At 38.3% G+C, this 15,404-nt stretch overlaps 1 protein-coding gene and 1 non-coding gene across 5 annotated transcripts in view; one reads left to right on the top strand and one right to left on the bottom strand.

Annotated features, from left to right (window-relative positions):
* The window catches only part of Atrx (ATRX chromatin remodeler), a 178,033-nt gene that overhangs the window by 133,205 nt on the left and 29,424 nt on the right, over nucleotides 1-15,404 (top strand). For all 4 annotated transcript variants that reach the window (XM_059251435.1, XM_059251433.1, XM_059251432.1 and 1 more), the window contains 5 exons: nucleotides 737-825; nucleotides 959-1,131; nucleotides 8,628-8,781; nucleotides 10,666-10,772; nucleotides 14,001-14,109. In XM_059251435.1, coding sequence (XP_059107418.1) covers nucleotides 737-825; nucleotides 959-1,131; nucleotides 8,628-8,781; nucleotides 10,666-10,772; nucleotides 14,001-14,109 — 632 coding nt within the window. The remainder of the gene's footprint in view (nucleotides 1-736; nucleotides 826-958; nucleotides 1,132-8,627; nucleotides 8,782-10,665; nucleotides 10,773-14,000; nucleotides 14,110-15,404) is intronic.
* Nucleotides 15,181-15,369, bottom strand: LOC131900339 (U2 spliceosomal RNA). Its single transcript, XR_009376232.1, has one exon. It is a non-coding gene; the product is annotated as a U2 spliceosomal RNA (small nuclear RNA).

Below are 15,404 nucleotides of genomic sequence, written 5' to 3'. Positions count from 1 at the left end.
GGCCCTTTTTCACTGGAAAAAAATGTGAAAATTGGGCTGGGAATGTAGCTCAATAGGTAGAGTGTTTAGCATGCATGATACCCTGGGTTCAATCTCTAGTAACACAGAAACCAGATGCATCTATAATCCCAGCACTTGAGAGTGGAAGTAGAAGGATCTGAATTTCAGAGTCATCCTTGGCTATATCGGGAGTTTATAGCCAGTCCATAGTACAAGAGACCCTACCTATCTCCACAAAAACAATCGATCTCTTGCTGGGTATGGTGACACACATTTGTAATCTCAGCACATGGAAGGCTGAGGCAGATAGATTCAGCATTGGGAAGCCAGCTTTGGCTGAGACCTTGTCTTAATTCTTTTTTTTTAAGTTTGAAACAAGTTTGTGTTTATTGAAGGATTAGAAAAATGGCTTAAGGAGTTCCTTTTTACTTTCAATTCAGTTTCTCCTAATGTTAATATCTCGTATAACCATAGTAATTTATCTGAACCAAGAAAATAACTTTGCTACAGTACAACAGACTTTGGGTTTCTTCATGTTTCTACTTTTCTTTTCCATCTTCCCATACAGGATCTCCTGTTCTATAATCCTGTTAAATAGCCATTGTTTCTTTGAGTGAGTGGTCAATAGTTCCTTAGTCCTTATTTATTTATATCAGTTAATTTACATGAAATGAAATGTTTAAATTTCCAATATATGTTGAAATGGGCTACTAAAACGTATGTCTTTTTTGTCTAGGGTTATTTTGATGAAGATAGTATGGATGAATTTATAGCTTCAGATTCTGATGAAACCTCCATGAGCTTAAGCTCAGATGAGTATGCAAAGTAAATTGAGTACTTTTATTACCTATGCTGGTATATTCAAAAACCTGTACTTGTGAGTTGTCTTCTGGGGATTGGCTTTATAGCCTTAAAATGCTTTCCTAACAAGGAATTTTCTTTCTTTTTCTTTTTTTAGAAAGAAGAAAACAAAGGGTAAAAAAGGGAAAAAGGATAGTAGCTCAAGTGGAAGTGGTAGTGACAATGATGTGGAAGTCATCAAAGTCTGGAATTCAAGATCTAGAGGAGGTGGAGAAGGAAATGTGGATGAAACAGGAAACACCCCTTCAGGTTCTATGAAGCTAGAAGAAAGTGAGTGTGATGGGTGTTACTTTTATTGTAGAATCTTGAAATAGAACATATTAGGTTGATAGTGCTTTTTCTGTCTTTTCTTAGCTTAATGAGTTTATGCAAAGGAATGTTTTTTCTTAGGTTATTAAGAGCCCAGAATGAAAGAGGAAACAGAATTGCAACAAATGTCCAAGTAGTGTTTAATTGTGGGCAAGTCATTTTGTTCTGTCTGGTTTTTGAAGAAAGAAAACTAGTTGTTTACTTGAATGTATAAATCTGCCCTCAATTATTCTGATTCTGGGTGTAGCTAGCAGTTCTTAAGTGACATTGCAATGTAGTTGGTAAATTTAGTTTTATAAATGAATGGTAGAACTGTAATTTAGGCCAGAATATTTCTAATCTCATGGCCTCCCTAGGATTTCCACTTAGCTATATAGGAAAACTGGAAGCATTTCAGGTAATGAATTGTGTACTTTAGATTACATTTTAATCATTTAGTCCTTTTCCTTTCAAATTCTTCATAATCTATAGTTACCTGCTTTGGTTTCCCACTATAACATGTGCTGTTTATTTTGCTGGTTTTCTCTCTCTAAGTAAAAGTCTTAGAGTTTACTGTCCAGTGGTTTCAGTTTTTCTCCTCTCATATATGCTGCAGAGGTAGTGCTTAGCCTTTCTATGTTCTCCGTATGAGCTGACTTTGTGTTTAGGAGCTTTAAAGCTGGGACTAAATATTAGACTATTTCAAATATCACACTTGTCAATGGCTCTAAATATTTGGCATTGGGAAGTTATAGAGCCCAACAGTTAAGCGTCTGTGAGGAGGATAGCAGTGTGGGTGACAGCGGAATGATCTTGTGATCAGATAAGCTTGATAGAGCGAAGGTCTGCAGCTGACTAACGTAGTGATTCCTCTATAAACGCTTCTCTTTTCAGTACCTCTGTGGAATAGACAGGTGGCAGCCTAACCACAAACCCTGGATTCTCCAAATCAGGGGAGTCATGAGATTTAAACTACAAAATTTCCCTCTTTCTTCTTCTCTTTGGCCACTCCATCCATTAAAGCAGCTTTATCAGCATTCATCTTCCAAATAGAATTAAAAGAGTATTTTCATTAAAGCAGCAAAAGCTGTGATTATAGAGTTAAAAAAGCATTGAAAAGCTTCTGCTATCTCCTACTGTGCTCTCTTTTTCCCCCTTCCTACTTATAGCTCTGTAGTCTCTCAATATATCTCTCTTCCTGGAAATAATTGCATTGATGTATTCTTGCTGAATTTCTTCTTTCTGTTATGGCTGAAAAGAGAAAGGCTTGTTCAGTGCTGTAAATGAGTAACGTGAGGGTTGGAGTGGTGGGGAGGAATTGAAGGGAGGCAGTCGGGGTAGATTTGATGCAGGTGTGAAAGTCTCAAGGAGTACAAAATTAATTAATTTTAGAAGATGGCCAACATTTCTTTTATCACCAAGAAGTGCAAGTGGTATGTGTAGCTGGATTGCTTCTGGAGATGTCTACCTGCTTCCATTTGTTTCTGATGTGCTTTCTGAAATATCTTCACTTTTTAATAGATGCCCTAATGGGAAGGGCTTGGAAAGCACTGGGGTAAGGTGTAGAAGGCAGTAATTGTGTCCTTGAAAGCAGACAGAAAAGGTTGTGAGTTCCAAAAGACAAGTTTTGACTGCTAGCCTAGGGCTTTTGTTTTTTAATGTTTGTGTGGAAGAAAGTATAAGTTACTTATATATTGATTTAGTTTATATTTTGTAGCTTATATATATACATATTTTATCAGAAGCATTCTCTAGAATAGATGGTAAAATACAATTTTGTTTTTTAGATTTACATGATCTTCATTTAAGAATATACCATATTCATCTTAGTCCAACTGATTGTATAGTCTATAAAGGAAAAGTTCTATTGAGGCTCAATTCTAGAAGCTGAGGATCCCATGTTTGGGTGTATGTAGTGTGCTGTTCACCTTGTAGAAAATAAGAGGACAAATGGGCACTCAAGAAAGAAACAAAACATAAGGAATTCTCATCCTCACAAGAAGACCCCCTCTTTTGTTTGTGATAGGGTTTTCCTGGCCTCAAACTCATGATTTTCCTGCCTTAGTCTCCTGAGCTTTATAGTTGTGCACCATTATTCTGGTTTATTTATCCTCCTTAACAATCTAACCATCTCTTGGGGGTCAAAATTTAGTTTCAGTAAGGGCAAACCATGTTCCAATCCCCAGCACCATGCTGCTGCTGCTGCTGCTGCTGCTGCTTTTGCTCCCCCCACATACACATTCATTTTCTGGCTCTCTACCCTTACCCATCCTCCCTCTGTTACTTATTTTATGTGTATAGGTGTTTTACCAACATATTAATGAGTTTTTCCTTTAAAATGTACAATGTATGGTTACTCCAAATGCAACAGTAGTCCATTTATTTAAATATATGTTTAGAAGGCATCAAGAAGTTTCAATTGAGTGTATTGCTTTTTAATTTACCATATTTTGTGCCTTCTAAGATTCTTGTGGGGTTTAGAATGTATATAAAATAGTAAGTAATTAGATTCATTCAGTTGCTGATAATATGCTATGCATCTCTACATAGCACAGAGTTATAACAGAAGTTAAGACTTAATTATGTGGCTGATGAAATTAGAAAAATCAGCATAAATTATTTGTTTACAAGTTTTCATTTCATACACTCCTAAGGATTTGTTTGTTTGTTTTTGAGACACAGTTACTGTGTAGTCTATGCTAGCTTGGCACTTGCTATGTAACACAGACTTGGCTGGAACTTGAGATAAGCCTTCCTTAGCCTCTCTATTGCTGGGATTAGAGACATGGTCTACCATGCCTGGCTAGAATATATATTAGTTGGAATAGCCCATAGGTTTCTGATTATTTATTTTAAAGAAAGGCTCTCACATATTCCAGGTTGTTGATATATAGCTGAATATGACCTTGAACTTCTGATCTTCTGTTTCTACCTCCAGAGTGCTAGGCTCATGATACCAGGGAAACCAGAAGTTCATGTATGCTAGAAAAGCATTTTACCAGCTAAGATACATTCCCAGCCCCACATTTGATTCTTTAATTATTGTAAGCTGTTATTATATTTAGTAGGATCAGAATTAAAATGGAGGGCTAAAGTTATAGCTCAATGGTAGGTCCCATATTTAGTAGTCAGGCTGCCCTGGGTTTGAATGATCCCAGGCTGCACACACACAAGAGTGGAAGCTGTAGTGTTTGCATGCAAACTCTAACTTATTCTGCGCTCTGACACTTCCTATGTAGCCTCGCATTTTTACTTTCTGCCAGCATTTTTCTGTTCTGATGTTTTCATATTAAATTATTTTAATGCACTATGCTCCAGAAGCAATGGCTGTTTGCTAGGTGACTGATTATAAAAAGATGTTTAGTTAACATTTGTTTAATAAGTTATGTTCCAGGGTCCTCAAGGCTGTGTCCAAGCTCATTGATTGACTAAAAGGAATCAGAGGATCCAGGGTATAGTCATAGTCAAGACTATAGTTTATTATACCAAAAGTTAAAACACAAAGTCAACAAAGAGAAATGGCACATGGAGTAAAATTCAAAGGAAACTTCTAAAAGTTACTCCCTGTCTTAGTTTGGGTTTCAGTTGCTGTGAAAAGATACCATGACCTCGGCAACTCTTACAAAGAAAACATTTAGTATAGCTTGCTTGGTTTCAGAGGTTCAGTCCGTTATCATCATGACAGGGAGGATGGTGGTGTGCAGGTAGACAAGGTGCTGGGGCAGCTCAGAGTCCTACGTCTTAGAGGCAACAGGAAGTTGACTGACAGTCACACTGAGGGAAGCTTAGGCAGAAGAGACCTCACAGCCTGCCTCCACAGTAACACACCTCCAACAAGGCCACACCTCCTAATAGTGTCACTCCCTTTGGGGGCCATTTTCTTTCAAACCAGCATACTCCTCTTGGAATCTTCTAGAATGTACTTCTCTAGCATTCAGTTACCACATGTACATAGTGTTGTTTACTGGAGAAGCTCATTAGAGATTCCTTGCCCGAATTTATTGTGGGCTGGTTTATTTATTGTGTGCCTGGCTTATTCCAAATTCTGGACTCCCACAGACTGTTCAGAATAAGCCACATTGGTTTTTTTCCAAATTGCCTGTGTGTGATGAGTTGTGGTTACCAAGCAATGTTTCCATGTCAGTGAAGAGGACTGTTTACCATTCATGTTCCCATATACAAGGACCAATAATTTCAGGGAAACCTTTCTGAGATGAAAAGTATAGTAAGGTGTGAATAGAATTTCACCAAGAGAGGAGGAGAATATCCTATAAAACATTTCAGAGGCAAGAGGGATAGTATATACCTGTAATCCCAGCACTTAGGATAATAAGGTCAGAGAATCATGTTTTACTCTAGCCTTGGCTATGTAGTGAGTTTGAGACCAGGCTAGGCTACGGAATAAGACCTTGTCTCAAACAAACAAAAGACATTCAGGGAAAGATGGGGTCTTACAAGTATGTGACATGCCTAAATAATAGTTTATTGAGGTTTTAATGCAAATGCACAATGAGTTTTATAAAGGTAATGGAACCACCAGGGACCAGATGCAAAGAGGCCCTTGTTAAACCTCAAAAACAAGTTCAAGTACATGGAGACTAGAAGCCCTAGCAGTATTCTAGTCTCGAGACTAGCAGTTTTGGGTTTTTGCTGCTATTGTTGTTGCTCTTTTTTCCTACTTAGGGACAGAATACAAGGCTTTTAGCCTTCTATACTGTGTTGGTCTTAGATTATTCTCTCAAAGCTGAATCCCTAAGGGTACAGATTTGCTGTCAAGTGTTATACTCTCCCCCACCCCCGCCCCACAAACAAAACCTGCCAGTTAGTATGAGAATTTATGGGAAGTTTGTATGTTTCAGCTTTGGCTTTTGGTTGATAAAATTGTTTTATTAAATTCACAACATAGGCCTGAAAGCCAGGTATGGTGGTCCATGCCTGTAATCCTAGCTTTGGCTAAAGTCAAGGCAAGTTTGGGGTACATGAAACCCTGTCTAGAAACAAAAACAAAATGAAACAAAGAAGTAATTCTGTGTTAGTGATCCTTTGGGGGTAACCTACAGTAGCAAGTATAGAATTTAGTCTGCAGAAATGTGCCTTCACCTCAGACACACATGTTCACAGATTACAGCTACAATGAAGATGAAATGGTAGTGAAAAATTAGACCTCTTCTACAATGAACAGTCGTGGATACAGAGACTCGTGACTGCCTTAGATGCAGAAAAGAAGTCATGAGTGCATGGCATAAGAGGGACCTGGACCTGGACCTGGAAGCTAAAGACGAGGGGCAACAAAACACTATTAACTAGACTCTATTGCTACTGTAACCATGAACTCATATGAACTGTAGTAACCTGTGTTCAGTCCACACCAGACCAGCCCTATCAACATTCAATCAGGGAAATAGGACAGGGATCAAGGGATCACCCCTTATCTCTGAACTATTGGCAATCGTTAGATTCTGAGAAGGGGGAAGTGACTGTCTTAATTGTATACGACCTCTCTCCCCCCCCCCCACCACCTTTGAATTGATAGCTCCAAACCCACATTTACACAGTTGGCCCTGGTTAATCTTGTGGGTCACAGAAGAAAATAAACACACAAATTTATAAGAGAGATTTTAAGGGAGGTAACATGGTGGGCAGAACTGGTAGGAAGTTAGAGGCGAAGAGTCAGTATTCAAAGTGTACATATGTGGAATTGATAAAAGCAAATAGAAATATTTTTAAAAAATGGTTGGCAAAATGGTTCAACAGGCATATGTTACAGAAGCCCACAGATTTGAGTTTGATTCTGGAAACCCACATAAATGTGGAAGGAGAGAGTGGACTTTACGCAGTTGGCCTCTGACCTCCACATGCGTGCCCTCCCTCCCATACATAATAATAATAAATACAATTTTGAAACTTTAAAAAGAAAAATAAGTATAGAATGCTAGAAATATTAACCTTAGGAAAATTTAGTGACAAAAATTACTAATAAACAGCCTGAGGAAAATTAGCTCACAGAACAAACCACATGGTCAGAGTCTCAAGAAAATAAGATTATGTAAATATTGGATGAAGACTATAAAATAGGTATATTGAACTGTTGTAGAAATCATCCTGTAACTTTGTGTTATAAAATTCAAAACTTAGATAAAATGTATGGTACTTGAGAAAATACAGCAACAAGCATTGAACATTCCTTTTGATGATTCATAGAGAAACATCATTTTATCTTACAAACAGAAAGTTAATAACTGATGACATAATCATGTAGTTTACATACTACATGGCAGTTAGCATGACTGAATAAAAAAAGCTAAATGGCAAACGTAAATAATCACATTTTGAGTGAAAAACCACACTGAACAATAATTTGCAGAATGAGCTGGGCAGTGGTGGCGCACGCCTTTAATTGCAGCACTTGGGAGTCAGAGGCAGGCGGATCTCTGTGAGTTGTAGGCCAGCCTGGTCTACAGAGTGAGTTCCAGGAAAGGCTCCAAAGCTGCAGAGAAACCCTGTCTCAACCCCCTCACCCCCCCAAAAAAGTTGCAGAATGATATAAGCTATATGGTACTATTTGTGCATGGCTTAAAATGCCAGGATGATGTACAGTTTAGGGGTACACTTGCAGTAAAATAGAGATGACAAACATAGAAAGTAGGGGTTTAGTTAGGTCTTAGGAAAAGCGGGAATAAATGGACCACATTTTAGACTTCATCTGTATCATGTAGAGTTACAATACTGATGAAGATGAGATATGAAAGCACAGCTGTCCATTAAATTCTGTGGTTTTTTTATAACATTAAGATTTACAATACTTTTTAGTGCAGCAAAATTAAAAGTTTAGAAGCCTGTTAACTTTATATTTTTATTTTGATTCAAATTATGTTTAAATTATCTAATAGATTATTTCCTGTACTTTCTTCTTGTTTCTCTTATGTGTCAAATATTTTTTTAAACAAAAAACAAAACTAAGAACAAAATGGTTCAGTGTGATTGGGCGAGTTTTCAGGTCAGTCTTTGGAGTTAGTAGTCCAGGGAAGAGTTTTTCTTCCTTAATATTTCTCTTTCTTTCTTTCTCTCCCCCCCCCCCCGCCCCCCGTGTCTCTTAGAGTGAATTTTCAGGGTTGTTGGCTTTTTGTTTTTTGTTTTTGTTTTAATAGTCTGTGGGACTTCCAGCTCTTACGGTCTCTTTCTGAGCTCCTCAGCCCTGCTTGTAGCATCTGTTTTCTTGCATTCTGTCAGAATCCATCTTTTGCTTGCTATCACCTTGCGTTTCTCTCAACCTCCATCTCTCTCCATTCTATGCCTTTCCCTCAGTGTAGAGCTTTTTCTCCTGTGATGGCGTTTGTGTTCATCTGCCTGTCCCTGTCCTAAATATTCATCAGTCCGTTACCTTTCTTACTCTGGCTTGTTTTGCTTCTTTTGGTCTTATTCAGTTTTTTTTTTTTTTTGATTGATATACTTACTTATGTTCTATTTATTTTATTTAGGTAAAACTACTTCCACTTCTAACCCAAGTAGCCCAGCTCCAGATTGGTACAAAGATTTTGTTACAGATGCTGATGCTGAGGTTTTAGAGCATTCTGGGAAAATGGTACTTCTTTTTGAAATTCTTCGAATGGCAGAAGAAATTGGGGATAAAGTGTAAGCTTTTTCGTATATCTATTATATAAATGAACTTTTTGGTACCCTTACTATTGTTTATAAAGTTTACTTAAGCAAATCTGATGTTTTCTTTTCATGTAAAGTTGTGATTTCTTTGACTATTACAGTCCCATGCCAGTACAAACAGTTACCTTCCTTATAAGTGGCTGTTTCTGAGTTCATAATCAAGTTTTTTCTTCAGTGCTTCAGGGTTTTACTGTATGGTTCAGGGTGGTCTAAAACTCGTTAGTCTTTCTGCCTTAGCCTCCTAGGTGCTGGGATTAATTGGTAAAAATATTGTTTTGGTTTAGAAACAATAGGAATTGGTAGATTCCTATTGTCAATAACTGATGACATAATCATGTAATAGGCAATAAATAATCAAAGAGTGACTACTGGATCTGCAGTTTAAATGACTGGATTATGGTATTATTTACTAAATTGAGAGGGCTAAAGGGTAAACAAGTGCATTAGAAGAAATAAAGAGTTTGCTTTTGGGCTAAGTTTGAATAACATGTTAGTTATTCATGAAAGATGAAAAGTAGGAAGTACATATTTGAGTTTAGAGCTCGTACAAGCGGAGAAGTGATTCTTACTACAGATTGTTTTGTTGTTGTTTGCTTTTCTGTTATCAACTTCTGTGGTTTAAAATTAATGTGAGAGCTTGGGGGTGTCTGTAGCTTAGTGGTAGAGTGCTTGCCTAGTGTGTAGAAGACTACTTGGTTTGACCCTTAGCACCTTCAATTTTTTATTTGGATATCATCTGTCTTAGTCACTTTTTCATTGTTGTAACAAAATAACTGATAGAAACAACTTAAAGGAGGAAAGTTTGCTTTGGCTCATGGTTTCAGATGGATTTTTAGTCCATTCATCATAAAGGGATAAGCCTGGCAAAGACAGTGTAAAACGGCCATTGTTCACAGGTACCAGGAAGTAGATAAAGCTGATCTATCCCCAGTGATCTGTTTTTGTGAGTATTGCTTTTAAAAGTTTCTAATTACATGTGTGTGTGTTGCCTGTGCCATGGCACGTGTGAGGAAGTCACAAGAAAAATTTGGGAGTTGGTTCTTTCCTTCCATCATGTGGGACCCAGGGATTGAACTCAATTTGTCCAGCCTGATGGCAAGCAATTTTACCCACTGAGCCATCTTGCCAGTCTTGTATTGATCTTTGCATTTTCATATGAAATGCTAATAAAACTAGGTGAAATCAAAATGACTTATGTAGGTATGAGCATTTTTATCAATCAGAGATCAACTTTTCTTTATGTTATTTGCAACTAGGAAACATATTAGTATACTGACATTTGTTCCTAATGACTCTTAACTTGTTTGCATGGTACTTGGCTCAGTGATTCCTAGACTAGTCTTACTTGCTAATCGATTCCGGCTGACCTCTTGTCCAGCAGAATTGTCCAAATTCTATATTAATAGCAAATAACATTTCTAGGAACTTAAATTCTTGTTTATAGGAACCATCAAGAACTTAGTTTTAGTACAGAATTAATTGCTTCAGTGAAGTGTTTGATTCTGGGGAAGACAACTGAGACAACCGAACTCTTGCTATGTCTGTGTCTAGGTAGGCTCTGTTCCATTGATATTCTTCTGCCCATTGATAATTCTCCTGCCCATTGATATTCTCCCACCCTTCAGTGATTTAGAGCTGAGTTACCTTTTTGGTTGTTTTTTTGTTTGTCCTGTGCCTAACATTCATACAAATCTTACAATCATCTTTTTAATTTCTTCAAAGTATATCTTCTTGAGGCTTTTGGATTTTAATTACAAAATTTTGTGTTAAATTCATGGTTAATTAAGAAAAATAATTACTGGATTGATCTTCTACTCCATGAACACTAATCTTTTTTTTTTTTTTTTTTTTTTTTAGTCTTGTTTTTAGCCAGTCACTCATATCTCTGGACTTGATTGAAGATTTTCTTGAATTGGCTAGTAGGGAGAAAACAGAAGACAAAGATAAGCCTCTTATTTATAAAGGTGAGTTATAAGCAAGTCTACATTATTATAAATTTTAAAACACTCACTTGAGCATATATAAACATTTTAAGGATAAAGGAAACCAGGCTATCCAGTGTCTCACAACTCTGACATCCCAAATTAGCCTGTATTTTCTCTTTGTCTTTATTCACAGACAGCTGGTCAGTCTTTATCTCTCATCTCTGCTTCTCCCCCTTTCACCCCTTATTTTAAAACAGGGTCTTGATGTTTAGCTAGGCTGGCCCCAAACTCATGACCTTCTTGCCTCACCTTGGTGTATGATGGGATTACAGCATTGGTTATTATGCTTGCTTGTTTTGTTTTGTTTTGTTTGTTTAAATCTTTCTTGTGTGTTATTGGAGGTTTGTAACATGACATTATGGGATACAAATAGTAAAATGAATATTACAGTGAATTATATTAATGTATCCTATTCTATTGTTATTCTTTTGTGATAAGATTTGCTAAAATCCATTTAATGAAAATCTGTACCATAGTAATTAATACATAGTCTTTCATTACTGGCTTCTTTCACTTGTGAACTAATTTCAGTGTTAACCTGTTTGTGGCAGGCGTTATTAGGTTGTGCTTTGTTTCTGATCTAGTATCTCAGCATCTGTCTAATCTCACCTTTTGAAAAGTCATTTGTTGATATTGGGTGTGTCCTCACCTTTGGGCTGTTGTAAATGGTGATGTTTTGACTAGAAGCCAGGCTGCCGAGGAGTTCTATAGGGCAATTCTCTGTTAAACTCAATTGAAGAGTCTGGAGATATAGCTCAGTGATAAGAGCATGGAACTTAGATGTACAAAGCCCTAAGTTTCAGCTCCATGGTCACAAGCAACAGAAATCAGCCTATTTGGCATAGTAGGGAGGCAGACCTTGGAGGCTGAGCTGTGGGCTTAGGTTGTGGGTTGCTTTCCATGTTGGTCTCTGTAGCCTTTCTGTTTTTCTGTGCTTTTCAGCTGTCCCATCTACTTTTTCATGGTTCCTGGTGCTTTTCCTCTCTTCTCTCTTCAGAATAAAGTCCTTGGTTACTCTGATTCTTTTTTCGTTTTTCTGACAGGGTTTCTCTGTGTAGCAGCTCTGGCTGTTATGGAACTCACTCTGTAGCCCAGGCTGGCCTTGAGCTCACAGAGATCCAACTACCTCTGCCTCCCAAGTGCTGGGTTTAAAGGCGTGCACCACCACCACCGCCCGGCAGTTACTCTGATTCTTATATTTCAGAGACAGCTTGTAAATCACCACTTTTTACTCAGAGTCCCTGACTTGGTTTGGGGGGTTTCTCGGTTTAGTTTGGTTGGCTTTTGCTTCAGTCTCCCAGGTGATGATATGTACCACCATACTTGGCTAATTTATATTTTTCTGACCACTAGTAAAGTTGACCTGTTTTTTTTTAAACATGCTTATCAGTTTATTTCCTTTTTTTACTGTGAGGTTTGAGATGGGGTTTCTCTGTGTAACCCCGACTGTCCTGGAACTTGCTCTGTAGACCATGCTGGCCTCACATTCACAGAGATCCACCTGCCTCTGCCTCCTGACTGCTGGGATTAAAAGTGTGTGCCACCACTGCCTGGCTCAGTTTATTTCTAATTTTATAAGTTGTCTTTGGCAAGCGTTGGCTGTAACTACCAGTGACTATTATTACTACTGCTAGGATTGGCACTGTGTATTGGGTACTTTAGATTTAAGAAACACCACAGTAAATCATGATACAGACCTTGATCAAACACATTATAGCCCTTATTTCAAAATACAAATTGTTCGGAAAACTAAAGTTTTTTAAGTAGCGGAATTTGGAACACTGTGGATTTTAATTTAGATTATCAGATTCAGATTAGGAATTACTATCTAGCAGTCTGTGCAGTATGTCAAAATTCAGAGAACTCCAGATTGAGAGTTTTAGGTACTGACCAGTTTGGCAAAGTTCCAGGCCAGTGAAGGCAGAGGACATCCTTGGTTGCCATTTCTCAGGTATTTTCTACCTTTTGTTTGAGCAAGATACTGGGATTATAGGCATGAACCACCGTAGCCAGTGCGGTGAATTTATTCATGATGTTCTTAATTGTCCCTTGTTTAAGAAAGGACTATCTTTCTGTTGCATGTAGTGACTGAGTACTGTAGTTCTGGCAGTAGGAAGGCAGAAACAAGAAGGATTGTGTGTTCAGTTGGCAGCCTTGGCTATGGAATGAAACCCTGATTTCAATACAGCACTGAGAAGGGGGAAGGATCTGTTGTACAAAAAGCATAGATAGAACTCATTTCTGTTTTCTTTCCTGAGGATGGAACCTCAGGGCTTTGTACATGCTAGAAAAGAGTGTGTCGCTGAGCTACTCTACAGTAATATAACCCACCTTCTTGTTTTGTTTGTGTGTGTGTGTATATGTGTGCCTGTGCATATGTCTCTCTGAGTACGTGGAGGCCAGAGGTCACCTCAAGTATCTTCCTCAGTCAGTCTTTATCTTATTTTTTGAAACAAGGTCTCTCACTGAATTGAACTCCCAGTTCCAGCCAGGTTGACTGGCTAGTGAGTCCCTGGCATCAGGCGCCCACCACTATGCCCAACTTTTGCCTGGGTGCTGGGGATCAGAACTCAGATCCTCGCATTTGCACAGCAGGCTCTGAGCTGTTAACCTAGTTTATTTGTGTTCCTAAATACAAAGTCTCAAATTCACTCTGTATCTGAGCCTGGCCTTGAAGTTCGGATCCTCCTGCCTCTACCTCCCAAATGGTGCTGGAATTGTGTGCAGATAACCTGTACCACATCTGGTTTTATTTCATAGTGAGAATCCAGGGCTTCATGCACTCTGCCAACAGCTACATCTTCCACCCTGATTGTGATTTTTGATGATGTCTAGTTATGGAGACTGAAATTCTCCATCAGCCCTCCTAGATGTGGGATTATAGGCATGTAGTTGGGCATGTCAGTGGAGGTCAGAGAACAATGTGAGGTCAGCTTTCTTCTTCTTTTTTTTTTTTTTTTGGTTTTTCAAGACAGGGTTTCTCTGTGTAGCTTTGTGCCTTTCCTAGAACTCACTTGGTAGCCCAGGAGCTTTCTTCTTCTACTTGGTGGGTCCTGGGGATCAAATTCAGGTCAAGCTTTGTGGCAAGAACCTCTAGTCATTCAGCCATCTTGCTTTCAAGTGGTACTCAAGGAAGAAAGTCTACATTAGCAATATTAGCAGAGTAACACATCAAATTCAAATTGAGTTTTCTTACTACATTTTCAGGTGAAGGGAAGTGGCTCCGAAATATTGACTATTATCGTTTGGATGGTTCTACGACTGCACAGTCAAGGAAGAAGTGGGCTGAAGAATTTAATGACGAAACCAATGTGAGGTAGGAAGCTGCTCTGTATGTGTAGATATTTTTAATTCAGGTTCAGTAAAATTAGATTTTTAATAGAGCCTCTCATTTTTAATAAATGATGCAGTCGAGACCCAAACCAGGTCAATCACAATCTTTACCCCAAAATTTGCTCATGGGGCCGGGCAGTGGTGGCGCACGCCATTAATCCCAGCACTCGGGAGGCGGAGGCAGGTGGATCTCTGTGAGTTCGAGGCCAGCCTGGACTACAGAGTGAGTTCCAGGAAAGGCGCAAAGCTACACAGAGAAACCCTGTCTCGAAAAACCAAAAAAAAAAAAAAAAAAAATTTGCTCATAGAATCCTATAGATTGTAGCCATATGAATCTCACTTTTTTCCTTTACTAAAATGTATTTGGGCCCGACATGGTAGCACATGCTTTAATTCCAGCATTAGGGATGCAGAAACAGGTGGATCTTTGTAAGTTCAATGCCAGCCTGGTCTACATAGCAAATGGCAGGCCAGCCAGGGCAACCTTGTAAGATTCTATCTCAAGAAGGTATTTGTGGTTTATGCTTATTTCCTTTTTATTTTTGAATTCTAGGTCTTCATAGGGATATAGACAGTTTGTATAGTATTGCCTACTCAGGGCCATTTAAATTGTTCCCAGGTTTTAGAATTAAAGATATTATGAATGTTCCTATACAAGTTTTTGTCATCAATGGTATTTCCCTAGGTGTGATGCAGTCTGAGGACCGTAATTACTGATTGTATGATAATTTTTTATGGTTTTTCTGAGACAGGGTTTCTCTGTGTAACAGCCTTGGCTGTCCTGGAATTCGCTTTGTAGACCAGGCTAGCCTCCAACTCAGAGATTTGCTTGCCTCTGTCTTTTCAGTGCTGGGATTAAAGGAATGCACCACCACCCCCCGGCTAATTTTATGTTTATCTTTCTATGAGATTGTCAGTTTTCCACAGTGACTCTATGGTTTGTATTCATTTCAGCAATGTAAGACACTTCGAGTTCTACATTCTTGTCGCGACTTAGTATTGTCATGTTTTTTATAAAATCTAGTTTGTTTATTCATTCATTCAAGTTCTCCAAAGACGGTGCACTGTTCTTGGAGGAACTGCGATACCAGGTTAATGGCATGGAGTGGACAGAAACTGCTCCTGTTCTATCTCTTAGCTCCAAAAATCCATGTAACATACTCTCCTTGGATAGAGGATACATCGTATATTAAACTGATAACAGACACTACACTTGATTTTAGCCAAAAGGCTGAGAAACAATCTTAATGTGATTTTTAATTTGCTTTTCTCCAATCA

The sequence above is a fragment of the Peromyscus eremicus genome, chromosome X, assembly GCF_949786415.1.
Source record: "Peromyscus eremicus chromosome X, PerEre_H2_v1, whole genome shotgun sequence".
NCBI lineage: Eukaryota > Metazoa > Chordata > Mammalia > Rodentia > Cricetidae > Peromyscus > Peromyscus eremicus.
Note: the sequence above shows the minus strand (reverse complement) of the source record. Positions and strands in the feature narration are given on the sequence as shown.